This window comes from Tasmannia lanceolata, unplaced genomic scaffold (genome assembly GCF_043159265.1).
Source record: "Tasmannia lanceolata isolate RefF3 unplaced genomic scaffold, GAP_Taslan_0.1 ptg000006l, whole genome shotgun sequence".
NCBI classification, from domain to species: domain Eukaryota; kingdom Viridiplantae; phylum Streptophyta; class Magnoliopsida; order Canellales; family Winteraceae; genus Tasmannia; species Tasmannia lanceolata.
This window is the reverse complement of record NW_027518683.1, coordinates 3,534,412-3,557,596: the sequence shown is the minus strand read 5'-3', so window position 1 is coordinate 3,557,596 and position 23,185 is coordinate 3,534,412. Positions and strand designations below refer to the sequence as shown.

Sequence of the window (23,185 nt, the reverse complement as noted above, 5' to 3'; positions counted from 1 at the left end):
GGTTTACTTGTCACCGCTTACGTGGCAGCCCTCCCCTTCCTCCCTCTATTCTACATGGCAGTCCACGTCAGCTTAAAAGGGCAATAAAAATTCAAAAACCATGATAAACCAAGTTTCAAACCGATTTCCTCTCCCTAATAAAAGCCACCAATACCCTGCTTTCCGGATTTTTCTCAAAATAAAGCGTCTTTTCTTATTCCAATAAACTTTTTCTAATTGCAGGGATTCAACCGTGGCAACTTTCCATGCGAAATGATTTTCACTGGTATTCGTTGCCTTTTTAAACGGCTACATCCACGTCCCATATTACCCTAATCAATTTGATCAATAACGTATCTCTATTAAATATCGTCTAATCCTATCTACCTATGGCAATGTTTCCATTACAAAAGGCTTTGCTATCACTAAATCACTATCGATTATAAAACGAAAAATACAAATAAATCTCCCTCCCTCTAATTTCCCAAGTCCCTCAGCTGATCTTTTGCCCATGTATGGACTTCTAACCGCTCCATGCTGAGGTGGACAACCTCTCCTTCCTCCATAATCCCACATGCCAGCCACCTCAACATTCCCTTTATCGTGACCCTTCATATCTCTCTCTCACACCCCATCCATGTGGCCCACCCTTTTATCTCATTAAATACCAAACGTATTGACTCTAAGGTTTAAACACCAATGATAGAGCCATGATGACTTTTAAAACCACTAAAATATTATTATAATGTACCAAACACAAGTTGGACTCTTGGAACTACAATTTAGAGTGTTGAAACCACTATGTAACATCTCGGAACCACTAAATTGTGGTTCCGAGGCTTACGTAATGGTTCCAATATATTCCAAACACCAATGATACAATCATTATCCCTTTGAAGACCAATAAAATAGTATTACAATGTACCAACCACTTGGGAACCATAATTTACAGTCTTGGTTAAATAGTGGTTCCGAGGCCTTCTTAATGGTTCCAATAGGTTTAAAAACCAATGATAGAGCCATGATGACTTCTAAAACCACTAAAATACTACTATAATTTACCAGACACAAGTTGGACTCTTGGAACCACAATTTAGAGTGTTGGAACCACTATGTAGTGGTTCCGAGGCTTTTGTTGGTGTTCACATCAAGGCCAGAGCAATTTTTGAAGTTTTGAAAGCATTCTTTGATACCTAATGCCACCAGGGGGGTATTTTGCAAACACCAAAACATCATCAGCAAAAAGGAGGTTTGAGATGGATAAGTTACCTTTGGTGAAAGGAGTACTAATTTCCTTCTTGTCAGTAGCCTCATCCACCATAACAGAAAGCATCTCCATGCAGATGCAGAATAGGAGGGGAGACAGGGGATCTCCCTGCCTTAGCCCATTTGTGGATTGGAAGAACCCACAGGGAGTTCCATTAACTAAGACAGAAAAGGAAGCTGTTGTGATACATTGGTGGATCCACTTACACCAAGTCTGGTTGAATCCAATTATTGCCATGAAAGCAAGAAGGGAGGAGTGATTCACATTATCGAAGGCTTTTTTATGTCCATCTTGAGGCACATAGTTGGATCTTTGCTGGTCAAATGGAAATTGTGAACAAGATCTTGGGCTAAAAGGATGTTATATTGAATTGCTCGATTTTTTATGTAGGCTGATTGGTTTGGGTTGATGATGGAATCCATAACTTCTTTCATTCTACAAGCAAGGAGTTTGGTGATGATTTTATATAAGAAGTTGCAGAGAGCTATGGACCGATACTGGTCTAGGGTGGATGCATCCTGGCTTTTAGGAATGAGAGATAAAAAGGTGGAATTGAGACCAAAAGGCATTTTGGAGGAGCTGAAGAAGTATAGAACTGCCTCAGAGATTTTGTCACCGATCAGATACCAAAAAGCTTTATAGAAGTTCCCATTGAAGCCATCAGGACCAGGAGCTTTGCTCCCATCTGAGTTTTTGATGATTTCTTCAATTTCTTTCTTTGTGAATTCCCTGGTGAGGTGATTAGCTTGCTCATCTGATAGGAATTTGGTAAGATCAGGGGTGGAGGGATTTCAAGAGGATCATTTTTGCAATTAAGAAGGCTCTTATAGTAGGAAATAAGGGCTTCTTTTATTTTGCTCAATTCAGTGGAAGTTGAGCCTTCAGCATCAGATAGAGCATAAATACAGTTTTGATTTCTTCTGGCCTTCATACCAGAGTGAAAAAAATTGGAGTTTGAATCTCCCAGGTTCAGTCAATTCACTCTAGCTTTTTTGTTTGAAAAGGGATTCCTCGTACCTGGCAATGCCATAGAAGTTATCTATGGCTTGAGATTCTTTGTTCCTGAGGTCTTGATTTGTGGGATCTGAGACCAGCTTGCTTTGAATGTCTTCGAGACTTGATTTAGCAGAAGGAAGGAGAATATCTACTCTGCCAAAGATATCTCTATTCCAGGTGTTTATATAATTTTTCACTTCCTTTAGCTTCCTGGTGACTCTAAAGAGGGGATTCCCTTTGGTTTTTGTAGCCCAGGCTCTTTCGACTACCTCATATAGGGACAGATCTTCCAGCCACATGTCATGGAATTTGAGTGGAATCTTATCTCTCGAATATCCTTCCATAGTTTGAATAATGATGGGGCTGTGAACAGACAGACCAGGGTTTTTGAAATTGGCTAGGGAGTGGGGATGGGAGCACAGCCATTCCTCGTTGACAAGGGTTCGATCAAGATTTCTTAGCTCAAGGTTATTGAGTCTGGATTTGTTGGACCAGGAGAAGGAGTGGCCAATAGATTTAAGGTCTGTTAGGAAACAGTAAAAAATGCAGGAGTTTACTGCACCTTGGCTGTTCCAGCATGCTTCTTCATGATAGTCTCCTTACCATTTCAATCTGTTACTTTTAGGAACAGAACGCATCATTGACATCAGGTTGCTTCTGAGGTCAACCAGGTAAGGGCAGAATATCGAGTCAGAAATATCAACGACAAAAATGAATGCCATCCATCTAGAGCATTTTTATCTGTATGACTCTAATTGGCAATTCAGAACTATCAACGACAGAAATGAATGTTATTCATCTAGAGCATTTTTTATCTGTACGACTCTAATTGGCTATTATAGGCAACAAATCAAGTAATCTTAAAGATCCACATTGAAACTTGGAGGAAGAGAGGTGTTGTTAAACATGTTGTGTGATCTTTTAATCCTTTTACCTAGATACCTATGTTGACGACAACTACTAGCATTAACAACCTTAATGCTGCCCAATGGCAAGTGGTAGCGAAGGCAGCTTCCTGTGAAGGGGGTAATTCATTGGTGGTGAGTGGGTGGTGTGTGCGTGCATGTATGTACACCTTTATAAAAGAGTATAATTTCAATCTCAGCCGATAGAAGGTTTGCCGGCGTATGTTTTTCCTACCCCATTTTAAAAGAACTTGATTTCAATCTCTTCCAACAAAGAAAGAACTAAAATGAAAGCCCGTAACCATAGCAGTAGTGAAAATTGCTACAACAGAAGGGAGAGGGAAGCCTCTATAGTGGTTAGTTTTATGTGGAATAATGTTTTGTTTGCACTAGTTGTGTTATCCAAGTGATGGTTATTGTTTTCATCATAATCGCAAACCTTTGTTGCCCTTCAAATCAATTGGATAATAAAATAAAATAAAAAATAAAAAATCCTTTTCTAGCAGGTGAATTTCAAGAATAAGTCTACATAATACATATTCTTATCACCTGACATTGGGTCAAAGATAGAAGGGGCAAAGTATGCAGGCTAGAAAAGGGAATGTTAGCTTAAGTAATTTCCAAAGCCCTAGTTCGGCAGGTTACTGTTGTTGTGATGGCCAGTGGGTTCAAACAGGGTGACGCAGGTGATTAAACTTCCATTTAGAAGCGAAGAACTGGATCTCAAAGAGCCTCGTCTCGCAGTGATCCCGTCCTCTGCCTAGGTTCGATGCAAAGAGTCACGCTCATTGGACATCTAAATATCTAGAGATAATAGATTAGGATATTTGCTAGCATCACTTTAATCAAGGCAATTCTGACATCCATAGATACCGTACTTTTCTTCCATGAAGACAAGCACTTCCCCACCTTCTCTATGATTGGATCTCAAAGAGCCTGGATTGGTCGACATCCACAAATCAAAATGCCCAAGTACTTGTCGAGAAGGTGCCCAATGCCACACCAAAGAACTTTGGAAAATTGAAACTTCTCCTTCTCACTAAGATGAATGCCCATTAGCGTGGACTTGCTGGAGTTAAATCTTGGGCCCATGACCACCTCAAAGCATATAAAGGAAATATTTCTCTAGGCATGCATGTTGCACTAAGCATAGTTTTAAATTTTTACCGAAATCGACACAAAGCGACCGAAATGTTTCCTTTTCTATCCTCATCAAAATACATATGGAAACCTAAACGCATAACAAAACTAAAATCGTTAATATATTAGTGGTATATTGCACGAGTATGTGTTACATAAATCTATTTATATGAATTGCATATGAAATGTAGTGAATGTATTATGTCCTAATATTTATATGAATTACAAATGAAATGTGGTATGTACTTGCATGACAACGCATATCATCAGGTGTTCGATGTTGTTAAACCATTAAAAGTATTTTCTTTGCTTTTTTTTTCCTTTTTTTTTTGCTCATGTGGTGCATTTTTTATTGAGCATTTATATGCTTATGCTAGCACTTCAGAAAAATGTCATCTTAAATGTTCATTATTTGCATATGTTTTCATATGTTTCCGTAAATTAACAGGATTTCCACCAAAAATTTCCATCCAAAACCAACATGTTTCCATTTCAATTATGACTGAAATGCATATCGAAACCGAAACCAAAACCGAAAACCTTGGCCCCATTTTTTTCCTCGAATCAGTAGGAATTAGTCAAAATTTGCAACAACCCCAAGTCCCTATAGTTGAGCAACGTTGTTTGATATTTTCCAGACATCAATGTGGCATAACTTTAACCAGAAATCTTGTATAAAACCGAGCATTGACATGTTCTTTCTTTAAAGCTAATTTCTAGGGCACTGCCATAGAATTAATTTTTCTTTTTTGGTCTTTTACCATAGAATTAGTAAAATTTGAACACAAGAAATCTGAGAGGAGCTTCAGAGAAAACTTGATAGGTACTTTAACCCAGTGTTTCAAAACACGAATGTGGGCCAAAATTTGGCAAAAGCAAATCCTAGGAGACTTGGCGCGGTGTGATTGGGCACTGATTGGCGCGACCAAGTAGATAGTTGATGTAGTCAAAACTCATAACTCAAGAGAGTCAAAAGGAGTTTTGAATATTTTTTTTCTACGGAAAAACACAGAATTAGATAAGAACACAACTAAGGTAAAAGAGAGTCGACCCAGGCTAGTTGATAGTGATGCAGGAGACTTTTGAAACTATGCTTTAACCTTTCAAGCATTTAAAAATATTTTGGTACAAAGTCAAAATACAATCTAAAACATTAAAGAACTTGAAATCATTTTAAAAATATCAAAACAGAGGTGGAGAAGTCTCATTATAAAAAGGGAATTGCTAGCGTCCATCGCAAAAGGCATTTTGCGGCTGGTCTGTCGCATGTCAGACCAGCTGCAACATGCCTTCTGCGACTCCGCGATGGACCCTAGCAAATCCCTTATAAAAAAGTTGTTGCAGTAGTTATCCAGATGCACGGTGTGAATGCAAGAAATGAGAAGCAAGAGACCAGCATTGTGGAGGGAACACATCAACACAGATTTCCTCACAAGTATAATTCAGACATTATCAGACTTATTCCCAGCAAACATGTGGGATGAGATGTTGTACACTATGAGATTTCACAATTACCTCTCTTAATAAACGAGAATCAGACCAAGTCGAGCATCCAACATCCGTACACCACGTATCATTCTCCAGTGCTCTGACATCAAGTGTATTGGTTCGATCACACAACGCTTTTCCCTTCTTTATATTCAAGAGATGTTGTCTCTTACCATGAGCATCTGCAACAACTGGCACTGCAAATAGTAGGGTCCTACTTGCTGCCCACTACAAACACTCAAGAGAGTGCTAAATATAAATACACCGACATGTTTATCCATTAGTTACAATATGCATGGGAATAGTACTGCTTGAGTAGCCATGAAAAGTCTAGAAAATCATAGAACAAAGATAACAAGTCGAATTGAAGTATCGAAGTCATGAATCATTAGAAACACCAAAAATCAAAATTAAAAGGAAAATAAATGTACAGAAATCCAATCTTCCAAACAGCTTTAAAATTGGGTATCAGCACAAATTTATAGATAAAATGTCAAAGAAGCATCGAATTGCTTTTTCGTTATGAAAAAAGAAGACAAAGATTTTTTAGTCAGGTTTAGACTTTCAGGAACCACCTATCCCCTATAATTTAGCTGACACTTTGAATTGATCGCCGATGTCCGACAAGACACCCGTGTCCCCACGTGTCAACACTCCTTTCGACACTTTTAAATGTATAGCTAGAAGTGTTAGTAACTTTATATGTATGTATGTGTATGAGTATGACAATATTTCTTGAATTTTAGGGGTTGCCATGTTAGATGCCATGTAGCCATGTCGAAACTCAGCACACAAATCCGTATCCACAAATTATGATTATACATACTTTCTATTTTAGCCGTGTCCCCATTTCTAAATTTTGGGAGTTTGTCATGTCCGTGTCAACATGCTCGCGTCCGTGTCCAAAGATCATAGCCTATCCCCCACTCCCTACCCCTTCCCAATGTTTTTTTTTCTTCAATATTTGACATTGCCAATGAGATTCTTTAGTAACTAGTGGGAAACCCATGCGATGCATGGGGTGAAAGTAATTTTTACAAACCCCTTAATAAGCATAGTTGGGGATGACGGTGAAACTGTGAGTGCGAACACAGAAATCTGTAAATCCGCAGGCGGAACTTCTTCAGGGGAAAGATCAGTATCTTCCATTTCTGCCTCAACTTCGTCATTATCACAACCTTCTAACAGAAACAGTCGGGGTCGCTTACAACGGTGTCCCGATAGAAATTTCTCATCACAGTTGTAGTAGAGGCCTTTTTCTCAGCCTCCCATCATTTGTTTTTCGGTGAGGTGTTTGATGGGAGGAAGGCCATTACTACCACCAAATTGGGGTTTCGGACCTAGCGGTGAAGACAGTAGAGAAGGTTTAGGATGGGGTCGATGATGACAAGTAATAGCATCAATTGATTCCTCGCGTAACCCGGCTAACTCAATGGCTTGATCTAGAGTTGTAGGTTTGTGCAATTGAACACCTGGTCGAATCTCATCTTTAAGTCCCGCAAGGAACGCACTTACAAAAAATTGACCAGGAAGGCCTTCAATTTTACTAGATAAATTTTCAAAACGTTCCCAATACGCTACAACTGTTCCAGTCTGTCAAAGCCGCATAACCAATGGGATCATCTCCCACTTTTGTTCCAAAACACTCACAAATAGCTTTTTTTGAAAACCGGCCAAGAAACAATTTCATAGGTGTGCTCAAACCATTGGAACCACTGAACAACTTTTCCTTCTAAGTGAATCGAAGCTAGAGCCACCCTTTTCTCCGTATCAATTCTATTAATCCCAAAAAATTTGCTACAACGATAAATCCAACCATTTGGATCATCGGCTGCAAATTTAAGAAATCTATCTTTGCATAACGGGGTTGGAAAGTACCTGAAGGAGGGGCTGGGATTCGTGGAAAAACAACCTAACTCTGATCAACAATATTACCTCCAGTTTTCGAATCAGCGGGCACATTATGAATGACTGTCGCTCCCAAGCATCGTAGAATGTCTGTAAATTTAGTTGTATTCGAAGCCTCTAGTCGAGCAACAACATCCTGCAACTTCGTGAGCTCTTCGGAATGATGAGAGATGGATTCTTGTAGTTTAGAAATTGTAGTAGAATGCAGTTTAGAAATTACCGGCTGATCCGTTTTCAATTTTACTTTTATGCCATGTTCGGTAGAGGGAATTTTTTTCCTCGATAAATTGGTGTCTCCAAGTGGGGAGAGAGAATTATGGCAGAAGGAGGGGTGAGATTTGAGAGGGCACATAGATCGTGGGGTTAGGATCATTCTATGTAAACGATTTCAGAGACAACCTGATGGGGTCAAAAATATCCCCCATTCATAGATCAACATGTGGTACCAAGGCAAGCCCACATGCTCATCACCCAACAAGGGGTAATAGGGTCATCACAACCTAAAAAAGGAAAGATCAAGTGTAAATCTTGCCCAACCACAATCTTGCACCTGTCCAAGGGCATGAAGGAAAGGGTAAAGTTTAATCCACTAATAGGCTGACACCTGTCCCCAAGGGCAAAAGGGTAATCCACTACCCAAAACTCTATTATAAAAGGCCTCCTAAGGCTCAAAGGTAAAGAACCGAATCCTAAAGAATCACCATTCCTAGCTTTAGTTTCCCCTTTTTGTGCCCATTACTGACTTGAGTGTCGAAGGGCTCATCCGGAGCTACGACTCCGGGTTGGCTTTCTGACCTTGTGCTCTCCTATGCAGGACACAATCTTTTAATCAGTTCATCAACTGGGATTCGCCAGATCAGCTCTTTTGTCACTGCCTTATCTGTTATCGATTTTGGGCGTAACACAACCTATTTATGTTTCTATCTCAACGATTTCACTCTAAAGGGTTGTTTCTATCTCAACGACAATACATTGTCAATCTTTTGAAGCGGACTAACATGACAGGAGCTAAACCTATTTCAATGCCTATGTCATCATCGGAGAAGCTCCCTCGTCATTCGGGTGAACCATTTCAGAATCCAACCGTGTATTGCAGTGTGGTTGGTGCTCTCCAATATTTAACTTTGACTTGGCCGGATATTTCCCTCGTCATTCGGGTGAACCATTGTAGAATCCAACCGAGTATTGCAGCGTGGTTGGTGCTTTCCAATATTTAACTTTGACTTGGCTGGATATTTCGTTCGCTGTAAATAAAGTTTGCCAGTTCATGCATTGTCCAACCGCCACACGTTGGACTTCCGTCAAGCGTGCACTGCGGTATCTCAAAAATTCACTTGTGATGAGTCTCATTTCATCGCTCAACTTCAATGTCACTTAGTACGTTCTCCGATGTGGATTGGGCCGGTTGCCCAGATGATCGAAGGTCAAATAGTGGTTATAGCATTTTTTGGGCCCTAATCTAATCTCCAGGAGCTCACACGAACAGGCTACCGTGGCTCGATCTAGCACTAAGGCGAAATATCGAGCACTTGCAAATGCTTCCGCCGAACTATAATCGATCCAATCTCTTCTTCGTGAAATTGGGATTTACCTTAATAAATCACCAATATTATGGTGCGACAACATTGGTGCCACTTATCTCACTGCCAATCCGGTTTTTCATGCGAACAAAGCATGTGGAAATTGACTTTCACTTTGTTCGCGAGAAGGTTGCTCAACGGTATCTTGATGTCTGATTCATCTCGACAAAAGATCAAGTAGCCGATCTTCTGACGAAACCACCCTCGTGTGTTCGTTTCTCCTCACTTAGGTCCAATCTCAACATCCACAATGGGCCGTTGAGCTTGAGGAGGCGTATTGAAGCATGTCATCTACAATCTCGAAAAGATTACAGTACACCACATTCATAGGAGAAGATAACATGTGTTTTGAATTTGAAGTTAGAGGCAGTAGTCTTTTTTACTTTTAAACTCTCCTCTTATTGTTATGGATTTAGGGAATAATACGGCTTACCAGAGATCTGTTGAGAAACAGAAACAATCAAACAAACGATGTTAGTGAAACCTTTTAAGGTGTGGCGAGATGAGGTGTGGACTTTGTCGCTCTCTTTAAGGTGAATTTGCGCCTCTGCGGAAACTAATTCCGATGCAGCAAATTACTGGCCGCAATCACCCCCAAGGATACAATAGCCCGACGCACCGTCGATCTCCAAGAACTGCACGATCTCAGAGATTCAAACCACACGAACACTCTAGTAGCCCAACAAAATACGTAAAATAAATAGAGGAAGAAAGAAAACACTGTTTACAGTAAAGTAGAAAAGCAAGAAGAAAACAGAAGTTTTTCGTTCTGTTGTTGTGTAGAAAAAACACAGAGAAGATCATTTTTTATAAAGCCAAACATGTCCGTTCAACACACCCTTTAATGGAGTAAAAACGCCTTTTAAGTGAAAAGAGCCATTAAAAAATGTTACATATGCGAAGAGACACTTTCCTAACAGTCATAACGCTTAGGTACGCCGGCGCTATTCATTTACGCCGGCGTTATAAAGGTACTCCGGCTTACTCAAGAACTGCGCCGTTATTTATCCAGTTAATGACGTTCCAATAAGCCGGCTTACTTCAGGTACGCCGGCTGAAACTGCGAAGGTAAAGGGAAGTTAAACGGACAGAAACCAAAATTAAAATGTAGGGGAAGTAAAAACTTTTGCTCACATGCGTGGCCGGCCGAGCCGGGCGGAGTGCGTGATATAGTCAAAAGCCCACCGGGTCCACTTGGTGACTCATGCGCGTGGGCCCCTTTTCTCCTCTTCTCATTCATAAAGCTACAGAAGTGAAAAACTATATAGACACATTAAACTTTTCTCTACTTTCCAATACGGGACTATTTGCTCTGTGAAGGAAGTGAGCAAACCATTTTTTTCAAAACAAAGTAGGTTCTTTTTGTAAACAAAAGAACTTTGTAAAATACCAACAAGAGCTATTTTGTATTAAAATACACTTATCTCTCATGTAATCCTTACCATATCTTGCTACTATAATAGAAAAGACAGTTCACCTCACAGAATATAGAAGCATATAGCTACTGAAATGAACATGTTTTGGCAAATGGTCTACCAAGCTGCACATCTTCAAGCTTAGGCCCACCTTTACCTATTTCGTTACCTATGCCTTCGCATCTCGTTCGAAAGCGGCAGGCAGCATGTATAAGCGCCGAAATAGGAGTGAGAGCGCATCTTTGAAAAGGAGCGAGATTGATAGGAAGTGGTACGATTCAGTGCAACTCATTATTGGTGGTCCCACCCTATTCATGGACTTCAGTGGAGATCATGGGACCCACCTAATGCAGGGGCGATGTGGTGGAAGCTTATAGTGAGATGGAGGATTTCAAGGGGCTATTGGTTTTGGAATTTACAAACAAGTGAATAGGAAATATGGGGCTGTTTTAAGTGTGATTAGGTGGCTGAAAATATGGTAGTTTCAGGGGCTGTTAGGAGAAGGATGGGATCGGTTTGGATCAAAAGGAAAATTAGGGTTGATATAGGACTTGGTATGGGCAGCAATATGCCAAGATTTTGTGATGCAATTGGCAGGTTAGGGAAAGCTATTAAGGGTAGGGATCTGGTTAATAAGAAAGATTGTTCTAGGGTTCTATTTTAGGAATAACAGAACCAGACAGAGTTCAAAACGTTGAGAGAGGGAGAGTGATTTTAGGGATTTTTGTTTTACTATTTCTACTTAATGATAATAGCCGTTGGATCATGAAGGCAGTGTTGAAAGAAGACGGCTAGGATAGACACATAAAGACGGGACTTAGGGTTTCTAAATGTAAATCGGGAAGCTCTTCGTTGCCCTAGTTTTAATCTCTTCTGCCATTATTCCCAATGCTGTGTTCTTTTGATTCCATTTCCCCTGGTGTTCTGCGGAAACGGACACCTCGTTTTTGCGTGTTCTTTTAGTTTCTGTGGAAACTTTTTGAAATTACGTGGAAAAGAAAAATAAATACGTGGAAAATACCTTTCCCCGACTTCGATCGAGGTTCGTTTCCGAGCACTAATATCGGAAACCCCTCTTTTCCTTCACCTTCCCGCGACTCTTGCTGTGCGTAAAAAACAAACAGGCGACTTCGTCTTCAACCTCCGAACGCTTGTCTCCACGCATCCTCGTCATCTCCACCCTCTCCAAGCTTCTTACCAGGTACGAATCTCTCTCTCTATTTCTCTTCTTTCTTCTCAATGTTTTTTTTTTCCTTTTTTCATCTTCTAAAATCTCAGAAAATAGGGTTTATAAAAACCTGAACTAGGGATTGTTCTTCTTGTGTTTTTTATTGGGTTGATTTTGTGGTTCTCATGCTCTGATGGGTTTTCATATAACTCTTTGATTCGATTGGTTTCTTCAATACCCATTTGTGGATTGTTGCTGTTTGTGGATTGTAGGGTTTATCATTTTCGTTTTTAGAGTGGGTTTCGGGTATCATTTTCGTTTTAAGGGTTGGGGTTTCTGTGAACAGAGTAGTGGGTTTTTATGGGTGAGATTCTCGGGTCACGATTTCGTGTTTAGGGTTTTGAGTATCTTTTTCGCGTTTAATGCTCAAGAGTAATTGTAAGCAAATAGATATATATTTTTTGTTGGTCAATTTTTGGGAGAAATTTGCTATTGTGTTTCTCATCTCTGAAATTTGGTGAGATTCTTGGGGTTTTGTTATTGTTATTGTTAACTCATGATTAATGTTTTAATTGGGTTTTGACCGTTCATGTTTTAATTGTTATTGTTAACTCATGATTTGTTTCAGTACTATCCACTTGTTGTTAGATGGACGATAGGAGACTTAGAACCGAGGATGGTCGCCCCACAAAGCGGGCAAAGTGTGGCAACTCTATATTTGTGACAATTTGATTGGCATTGTTATTGTTCAACTTTTGTTTGCCATGGTTTTTTTATTTTGATCGCCTTCAGAAGATTGGACCCACTTATTTTAGACTAGATTCTATGTTGGCATCATTATGCATATCAGTTTGTCACAGTTTCTATTTAACAGGTTTCTGTTGAGTTTCCCTGTAATGAAACGCATATTTCTGTAGTTTTTGTGAGGTTTCTGTGCAACGAAACGCTCATCTGACAGGTTTCTGCCAGGTTTCTTTTCCTTCACTTTCGTTTCTGCTACATCAGTTTACTTCCCTTCACTTCCTTTTCCTTTCCTTTCTTGACGAGAGAACAGAGCACAAGAAACCAGACCCATTCCCCTCCCCTGATCCACCTCATCATCGACTCCATGGCTCCAACCTCCTCTCGAGCTCGCATCTCATGTCGTCCTAAAAATCAGGTACTTTTTTATGGCTTTCTGTTTTTTTTTTTTTTTTTTAGTTTTCTGGTAATGAGTTTTAGGGTTTCGTTCATGCCTCGGTTTCAGAAATCAGTTTTCTGATTTGCAATATTTTTCGTATCATCTCTCTTTGCCTAGAGCTAACGTATGTCTAAAAGCCATGCAAACATTGAAGCTGTAACTGTGATCTTGTATCATTAGAGCTAACGTATGTCTCCTTTATGAAGCTGTAACTGTGATCTTGTATTGACTTATAGGTTTCCTCTGACAAGAAATCAGCCAATAACTCAATGTTGAAAAAGGATGAGCCTTCCTCATCTCAAACTCAGCCTTCTTCATCTCAAATTCACTTTGATATCTGCGGGATTCCTGATGTGGAACTAAATTCTTCTCTACAATCAAAGGGCACAGAGCAGCAACTTGAATGTTCTAAGAATGGTCCCCGGGTCCAACAGCTGACATCTGGAATGGTTCTTCTTAAGAAATTTATTAATCTTAAGAATCAGGTGTGTTTCCTACTTTTGAACATAATTTTGTGTTTGGATTTTATTTTTTCATGTAGGAACATAATTGGATAGGATGTGTCCATTCTGTTAATTAACTTAATTTTGAATAATATTCATCTACATTTACTTATTCCTTATTCTTCCACTGTGTTATACACGCCATTCTTCTACTTATTTTATATACTGATGCATATGTAATACAACTGTTTACTTACCATTCAAAAATATAAAAATAAAAATACAACTGTTTACTAATGTAGCGGGCCCTTTTATCATAATTGATTGCGCTACATTGCAAATGTACACACAAATTGCAAATCTCCCTTTTAAGTTCCACATCTGGTAGCTACTATTTTGTACTTGCAGTTTCTCTATATTTAAAGGAGCCAACCCAGGCTTTGGTTTTTGTCATTCTAATTCTTTATAGTAAGCTAAGCTCAGAAAGCACATGAAGTCTCTATAGAATCAGTCCCTTACGGTTAAAATAATGCAATATTCCTTTCCCATATCAGTTAGGTGCTATTCTATTCTCATGGTTTCTTTGTTTGTATATAAAGGAGCCAAACTAAGCTCATATAGCGCTGAAGGCCTCTATAGAAAAAAAAATTCCCTTTTTCTGTTAAAAACTTTTCAATATTACTGTATATTTTTCTAATTGGTAACAATAAAAATGGGTCATATAGACTTCTCACCATGTATTCTTAGGTTCTTTTCTTTCCTACAGAATGGAGAAGCTCGACTTCTCTGTAAATTAAATCACTGGCTAATGAATTCACTTCCATCAGAGCATAGACTAACATGAAACTGTGTAAAATCGTGTTTTAGCAAACAATTCAACACTCTTGCACCAAATGTGATTTTGATTTGTTCCAGAGATAATCTCTGGATAATCTTCCCATTTGACTCCTATCCTGATCATGAGTGCATCTCAGGCTCATCCACACTGCCTTATTTTTCCACCACCGAAGCAGTCTCTCCATGTGGGCCTTGTTCGATACTGAACCCAACCTGCTTGCAGCTATTTCTTGCAGGTGTAGCATCTGCTCTCACTATAGCGATTCAATTTCATCTCTTCAACTCGAACATGGGGTGCGTCTCAAAGCTTCCATGCCCATACCGTCACAAGTCCAAAATAGAGTCATCCCCTTAAACAAGTCATGATTGTCAGTTTTTCACTCACCTCACAGCCTACCCAGCAGATCAAATGGAATACAGCAAAATAGGTCATCCCAAGTGTGATACAGTCACTTTTACAGGCCTTGGGTACAAATGCCGATAGGTACAATGCATATCGAGTATGGAAATATGGTTCCGTCCCTTAGATTTCTTATTAATGGTTGATTTTAGATTCTAATGATGGTTTCAGCTCAACATGTTGGTTTTCAAGGGTTTTTTTAATCAGATGTGATTCCTTTTGTAGTTTCATCATCTTGAGGGCGTATCTCTTCTTACAGAAACTACTATAATTAAAATTTTCTCACTACTTAAGCTCTAGTAATTAGTAATCAGTGACTTGATGGGCTAGCATTTCTCTTTGTTTGTATATTTTTTTTTATATTTTTAAATATTGTATTTTGTTGAACATCTTCATCTATATATTGAGTGCAGGTTGAAATTATAAAACAATGTCGAGAACTTGGTCTTGGTTCCGGGGGTTTCTATCAACCGGGCTATAAGAATGGAGCAAAACTGAATCTACAGATGATGTGTCTAGGAAGAAATTGGGATCCAGAAACAAAGCGTTATGGACATATACGATCAATTGATGATGCTACACCTCCTAGTATCCCAGTTGAATTCAAGCATTTAGTTCAGAAAGCAATTCAAACTTCTCGTGCCTTTATAAAGAGAACCTCCAACTCCATCGAAGATACATTTCCTAAAATGTCACTAAAGGAAACCTCCAACCCCACGAAAGATGAGCTTCCTAAAATGTCACCTGATATCTGCATTGTCAATTTCTATACGACTAGTGGGAAACTGGGTCTCCATCAGGTGCGTGAAGGAATCGTATTTCTTAATTAATATCAATGGATTTTTTTTTTCTTTTTATAATGATTGTTTTGAATATGTTATTCATAATGTGTCATTTTAAGTATGTTATTCACGTTTTGCTTTTAATGCTTTCCATTTTGAAGGGAAAAGTTTCCCTTTAGTTTAGTGCCCCTCAAACTCCCATAAATGTAAATAAATTCAGCCCTAACACTCCCATAAATGATAGTGTTTAAGTTTTGCACTTTTGCTTATCTTGAAAATATTTGCCTCGATACAAAAATTGTACAAGAGTACAAGGCCATTAGATTATATTTTACTTGATCATCTTCTTCTCCGTGTTTCTAATTTCACGTTCTCTGTCAACAATGAGAACTTTTTTTTACTTAAACCTTCTAATCCAAGTCTGATGAACTCATCTATATTTCAGTTCAAATAGCCTTTTAAGGTTGTGTTTGTATATAAAATTATATGAAAGTGTAATTTTTCAAAAACAACAAAAGGCCAGATGCAGTTACCGTATCTTTGCATGACTCATTTTTATGGTTTTGTCAAATTGTTAAGGAATGTAAGAAATCTCTGAATTTCAAGCTTATCAGATTGTGGACTGAGTATTATGCAGAAACAACCCTGAAAATTGAGGGAGTTATATGAAAAGTTAAGAACGCTGAAATTTCAATGTCTAAACAGAATTCTCAGGCAATGTGTACCTCATAAGGTACCCATGCCGACCACTACTTTCATGGACCATGGAACCGATTGAAATGATATTGGTCTTGCACTTCCATTTGGTTGCTTGCAGACCTACTTCTACTCTCTTGCATACTAATTCACACGCCTAGTGGGATAGCGTCTTCATTAATAAAAACAGACATAATATATTATAAATACCATTAAAAAATGCATTATACATGTTGCACACGGATTTTTCATCATCATTAGATCCATTAATATGTTAACAAATATTTTACTAATTGCCATTAAAAAAAGCAAATATTTTACAAACTGATAGTTTGGTGGGAAGTATACATTACATATATACAATGATGATAGATTTTGTATGTACAATGAAACGTATGGGAATGGTGTCGTAATTATAATTTGTAAAATTCATTGCACATAGGAGCTTGTAGACCATTTCATTGGAAAAGAGGTGATTGAATATAAGTAGACTTGCGAACAAATTTTCACTATTTCAGTATAAATGGGTTGGTTCAAAACATACTTAACTCTCTCTCTCTCTCTCTCTCTCTCTCTCTCTCTCTCATGTGGCCGAGCTTCCTAACAGACCTTAGGAAGCCTAGGTCTGCTAGGATGATGTCAAGCCCAGGAAGACTTCTACTACCATTTGAACCAAGAGAAGTAATTTTATTCAATCAAGATCAGCCCTAAAGTCTACAAGCTTGCACGTGATCATTTGTTTATGGGGCTTTAGCCCATTTGTTTAAGCTTTCATATTGAAAACTACACAAAACGCATGCTTTCTCTTTCTATTCACAACTCAGTTATGAATAATGTTTTAGTGGGCGTGTTGTTTTGCTCAGTTTCATTGGAAAGGTACGTACTTGTGTTTTGTCCATTTCAGTGTTGTGTTTAGAAATAAAGTGCTTCTTTTGATGATTTTTAAATTGTTATTAAACTAAAAAATTAAAAATCGAAAATATTTCAAATATATAAGCAGCCATTATATTGACAAAATTTAAGAAGACGACACATTTTACTGCTTAAAATGTTTACCATAGGTCCATTAAAGAAAGCATCTGCCATAGGCATGAAACTGGCTCAATGACCTCATCTTCGTTATCCACAACAACAACAATTTGTTCCACTTGTTGCCATCCAAAATTCATCAATTGCCATCTAGTTCATTAAGACATCAAGGTTGTCTATGATGATGATGTGGTCTCTAGTAATTGATTTCTTCCTTACTAAATCTCTATTACAAAATATTAAAAATTCTAATTAGTTTAACTTTAAAGTGTTACTCTTGAGAAGTAAGAACATAAATTGAAGTATATACCTTTCTCAAAACTTCAAATTATAGTGGACAAATGCCTCACTATTGGAAGATCTCTTGAAGTGATATAAGCAAACCAGGAACCCCTCTAGCCGATCATGGATTTCCCCAATAAATTCCGCGAACCTCCAAGGATAGGGGCTTATCCCCCCAAGTCACCTAATCACATTAAGGGGGTTTCTCTCCACTATTAGCCAATCCAAATCATCTCTACATAAGCCTGATCCCTTGCGACACTGCCCTCACCTCCGCTTCATTTGAGTCCTTGATACCGATCGGGCTAGAGGAAGACCACCAAGTAGCCCTAGTTTTATCCCTAAGAAGGCCCCGATTCCAACTTGGCTGGGGTTCCCAATACTTGATCCATCAAAGTTAAATTTTTCCATACCAGTTTTTGGGGGCCTCCAACGAGGGGGTCCAGCAGTGCCTAAGATATGTGGGAGAGACGAAATTGAAGCAAGGCAAGATCGTCACCCAAGAGATGAACTTGAAGTAAGAGCTTGCTTCTAGTGTCGGTCTCCTATGTAAAAATCTTTCAAAAAAAAGGAAAAAAGTAAGAGCCTGCTTATTGGAGGAACTCTTTTAATTTCTACCGAATCATGATAGAGAAACCAAATCTTGGAGTTGGTATCCAGATTAATAATTACATGCTTCGTTAAAATGAGATTACCAATTCTTTGGGCATCAAACTCAAATATCATTTGTTCCATAATACCAACAAAAGAATTAGAATAATCTTAACTAGATTCTTGAGCCTTCTGGATTTAGTTTTATTCCTAATCTCCCTAGCATTCCAATCCCTTAGTCATACAGACAAATTACCTGAAGCTTTTCTGGAACGGGTTCTGTCCCTTTGAATTGTTATTTCTCGTTTGCTTAGACTTCTTTTTGGGATGGCTTCCTTTTTTCATGCTATGCAGCTAAGGCATGACAGTGGTCAGCAGCTCTTGATCAGATATAACGCCAATCTAGTGTTCTCCCCAAGTGCTTTATTAGATCACTTTAATCTTTCGACTGAGCAAATCTAGACACTTATCAACCATGTAGGTCATTTTTGTGGTTAAATTTTCACCAGACCAGGCTCTTCTAGGAACCGACCAAACTGTAGTGGTACGTGGCTCAGAAAGGGAGCGATGATTTGCACCCAGAACATCTGAAATAAGACACTGATTGTCCATTTCAGGAATAACAGTCTCATTAGAAACATAGATACCCTGGGACTCAGTATTAGATATAGCAGCATCCCACCCTTTCCTTTGATCATCATCAATATCCATATTTTCTCCCATAGAAGTAGGATCCAAATATGGAATCACATCATCCAAAATTCTCTCATTAACATTACCTCTGCGAGAATTCTAGACAGTGCAAACCATCAACCATATTATTATTTTTTTGAAAAATGACATTTCATTAATATTAAGGTAGCATTCGGGACCAGAAGCCCCACCCTGCTTTACAGAATGTTAAAGAGTAAAGGCACGGGCATACCTGAGGCCACTTCGAAGATGCAAAAAGTAAGAAAAAATACAATATCCTAAATTACTCCTTTCTTCCTTTCAGCAGCCTGAATTTGGGCTTACAGAAAGGATGCTATTTCTATATCTTCCCTTTGAGCTCCAGCCTTTGCTAGACTATCAGCTACCTCATTTGCCGATCGCCTACGATGTTCAATCCTCGGATCAAGCACCCTTAAAAACATGAGGCCTTTCGTACGAGCATTTAGTAACAATGCAAAGTTTAAAAAGGGTCGATTGCCTTTCTGTTCTCATCTTCCGAAAATTAAAGGGTAGGCTGACCTGATGTGGTCGTTGAATGTTTTTTAATCCCAAGAGTTGTGCGAGGAAGGAACATGTTCTTGTGAGTATCGAAGCAAACAATCTGGTTTGCAAGCTTCCTCCTATAGAAACCTGTTTCTCCGAGGGGATGGCAATAGGAAGGGATTTGGAAGATGAAACAATTACAAGCTCCGTCTTAGCCAGGGGGGAAATTGTTTGCTTCATTTCGCAGAGAGTTGATGTTTGCGAAGTAACTCCAGAGTGGTCCTTACATGCAATAAATGCTCCTTCCACCTTTTACTATTCACTAAGATGTCAATAAAAAACACGAGTATGAAATGTCGTAGATGGGGCTTGAATACCTCGTTCATTAAACGTAGGTCGAGCTTGGAAAAATACTTTGCCCCGTGTAATTCATCTAATAGCTCATCTATTACCGGGATTGGAAACTTGTCTTTTATAAAGATGTTTACCTCAAGGATTATGAGTGTGGTTTGATGGAACCGTTCATTTAAGGTAGAAAATTGGGGTGACTAGTTTTTCCCCTGTGCTTTGCGAGCTTCCTCCCATAGAAACCTGAATCTCCGAGGAGATGGCAACAGGATGACATATTTGTAGAAACTAGGCAGTTGGGAACCCCCACCCTGCAAAGGAAAGACTCCATACCGGCGGCCATGGACAACGAGTAGATGAAAAACCTTTGGGTTTATGATCCCACGAAAGCGAATAAAATCTCTTAACCGCTATAACCGCCGCAAAGCAAAATAAAATGCTATCAAAGCAATTAGGTGTATATTTGTGCTTATTCTTTCATTTTCTGAAGTTTCATATTAAATTTTCTCCATTTCCAAGGATTTTCATAAACACCCATAGTTTTTACAAGATTTTCATGGACTTCCATAGACTTCCACGACTGCGGGAACCACTGCCAATATCAAACCCAATTTGAAACCTTTCGAAGGCCTAAGCGACCCAGTTTCTACATGGTTCTCATCCTGGCTACTCATGGGGAAAAAAAATTCAAACTTATGCCAGGATCTCATCCTAGATGTTACTCTGTGAGAAATGGAGAGTATTTTCCTTCCAATATTATGTTGTTCCTATTATTTGTAGTTATATATCCCATGTGCATGAGAATACAGAAAATTATCCCAATTTAATCCAACAAAACCAATGTATTGATCCACATGAATGGATGTCCATATTTACTTTATTCTGATTAGGTGGCCACACAGAAACCCTTACTTATAGTCTTTGTGATCTTCATTTTACTAGTTCTTGTCAGTTTTTTCAGTTTTATTATATTTTTCTGATAGGTTTTGCTAGGGTCCATCACAAAAGGCCTTTCGCGAAACGTCTGTTGCATGAGAGTAGCCACCTCATGAATAATGACAAAATCTGTTGGAAAGTGAGCCTATGCGGCTGCTCTCTCATGCAACAGACGTTCTGTGAAATGCCATTTGCGATGGACCCTAGCAAATCCTTTCTCTGATAGCCTTTTAAACTGTTCTGTATATGCATAGCCCAGTACGACTATTTTTTTTATTGAGGTAATGAAATTGTAATTTCTTATTGAGGAATGATAGATTCAAGGGGCACCCTGGCATAAAGAGCCGAAAAAGGGCCCTTGATTGGATCCACATCATTTTCGTCAACCTTTTAAGATTGGTTGGTAAAGTAAAATTAGTTGCACCGAATGATGTGGATCCAATCAAGGGACCTTTTCCGGCTCTTTATGCGAGGATGCCCTTCTATCACTCCTCTTTAATTATTATTTCTGCTTAAAGTTTGGATTTTCTCCGACCAAAGCTGTCTCCTCTAGGATCCAAAAATTGTCTTACATAGGTTGCAATTGACTTTCAGACAGCTTCAATCATGAACTTTCCTTTTATAAATATATTCAATTCCCATGCAGGATAAAGATGAGAGCTATGAGAGCATTAGTAAAGGATTACCTGTAGTTTCATTCTCCTTGGGCGACTCAGCGGTGTTTCTATATGGTGATAAAAAGGAAGACAATGCAAAGAAGGTTATACTTGAATCAGGTGATGTTTTAATATTTGGTGGCGAATCAAGGCTTATACATCATGGAGTTGGAAACATTCTACATGGAACGGCGCCGAAGCTCTTAGTTGATGAAACTAATCTCCATCCAGGACGTCTCAATCTGACTTTCAGACAGTATTAACCTCTCCCATGATTTGAAGGCTTCTATTTCACGGAGTTCCATATATTCTACCCAAAACGGCCCAGGCTCTTAATTGATGAAACGATTCTCCGTGGAGGATGTGACACTCGTTTCTTTGGTAAATGATTTTTCATGTTAAGATGTGATTGAAGTTCTTGTTGCCTTCCTAGTGGTACCATTTAATTCCTTTCTGTTAACATCTCCAGTATAAACAATGGGTAGCTGCCCTGGTACAAGTCATTAACATCTTTCGAATCAGAAACCTTAGTAGTTAGTGTTCTAATTCTCATTCGAATTGTTTGGGGGTATAATGCTTTTCTTTTGAAATATGGGTGCAAACAACCTCTCCCACCCTCGCTGACTATGGGGTGCCACTATTTACATCTCATGTACCGCACTGCTTAAATAATCTCCATAGGATGATCCTAGCCGTCTGACTGAACGGGTGATTCCATTTTAGATCGGGGATCCTACGGAGATGATTTACGCGATGCATCCTATTTATGTTATGACCCAACAATTGAATAGTTTGGATCATCCTATGAAGTGGGCCCGCAGTACTTTTTGAAAAATACTTGCACGAAATATATATAACTTCTCGTGCCTTTATAAAGAGAACCTCCAACTCCATCGAAGATACATTTCCTAAAACCTCCAAACCCCACGAAAGATGAGCTTCCTAATATCTGCATCGTCAACTTCTATACGACTAGTTGGAAACTGGGTGTCCATCAGGTGCGTGAAGGGACCTTTGAGTTGTTTTGAAACTGGGCTTCCTAAAGTTCATTTTGCAAGGTAAAATGTTCAAGAAATTTTTTTAAAAAAATCCCTAAATCCAAACAGCACCTTTGAGTTGAACTTGACATTATCAAATGGGTAAGACACTAGGCCTCACCTTTCTGTCCTATTACCCCGTCCTTATTCCAAAAATGCCCTTCCTTTTTCACAAAAAGAAAAAGAAACTATGGGTACCTTTGTATTTGAAGGGACCAACATGGGGGTGCGCCTTTGCGGAGAGCAACTACGACTACGAGTACTCGAGCCAGTGATATGATACCTCTCACTAGCAAGCCTATGATCATGGATCTCATCATCCACTCGATCAAAGCTTGGAAATATCAAAAGTAATAGGAAAAATAAATCCCATGGTGATCAAGGGGCTAGAGTCGTTCTATCTGAAGTCTGGAGAATCAATAGGACAATAGGGTTCGATGGTGTGGCCCACACAATTACATTGTTGCACGTATGAGGCAAAATAAGTTTCATTCTCACAAGTGGGCTTAGCATTCCTAGTATCTTCCTAATCCTACCTAATTTTATTTAAAGAAAGAAGCTATATTGTAAGGGATTTGCTATAGGGACCATCACATAAGGCATTTTTTCGAGTTGCATGTGAGAGCTGCCACCTCAAATGAATTAAATGAATAAGTCAAAATCTGACCCTGTGTGGCTGCTCTCACATGCAACAACCCAACCGCTTAATGGCTCCTGTCATGGTCCCCAGCAAATCCCATATTATAATAATGCAAAAATTTTGGCAGCCGTTGAGGTTATTTAAAATATTGATATTAAATATCATACACATCTAAAGTTCTCTATAACTAAAAATACCTTAAATGTGTAATTTTTTATTGCTTTTAGATAGGGCTGCAACTCGGGTAGGGCGGGTCGGGTCTTGAAGAACCCAACCCTACCCGAG

General features: G+C 38.9%; 1 protein-coding gene across 5 annotated transcripts; it reads left to right on the top strand.

The window, feature by feature from the left end:
• The first annotated feature begins 10,882 nt into the window (after positions 1-10,882).
• Positions 10,883-21,777, top strand: LOC143879296 (DNA N(6)-methyladenine demethylase ALKBH1C-like). Of its 5 annotated transcripts, XM_077381615.1 has the most exons (6): positions 10,883-11,879; positions 12,721-12,804; positions 12,901-13,005; positions 13,263-13,511; positions 15,120-15,506; positions 21,214-21,777. In XM_077381615.1, exons 3-6 carry the CDS (start codon positions 12,955-12,957, stop codon positions 21,484-21,486), a joined length of 960 nt encoding a protein of 319 aa, XP_077237730.1. In that variant the 5' UTR covers positions 10,883-11,879; positions 12,721-12,804; positions 12,901-12,954; the 3' UTR covers positions 21,487-21,777. The 5 variants fall into 5 exon arrangements, with proteins under 5 accessions (XP_077237730.1, XP_077237732.1, XP_077237729.1 ...); XM_077381614.1 differs by lacking the exon at positions 12,721-12,804 and having other exon boundaries at positions 10,884-11,879; XM_077381613.1 differs by lacking the exon at positions 12,721-12,804 and having other exon boundaries at positions 10,884-11,879; positions 12,816-13,005.
• The last annotated feature ends 1,408 nt before the right edge of the window (positions 21,778-23,185 follow it).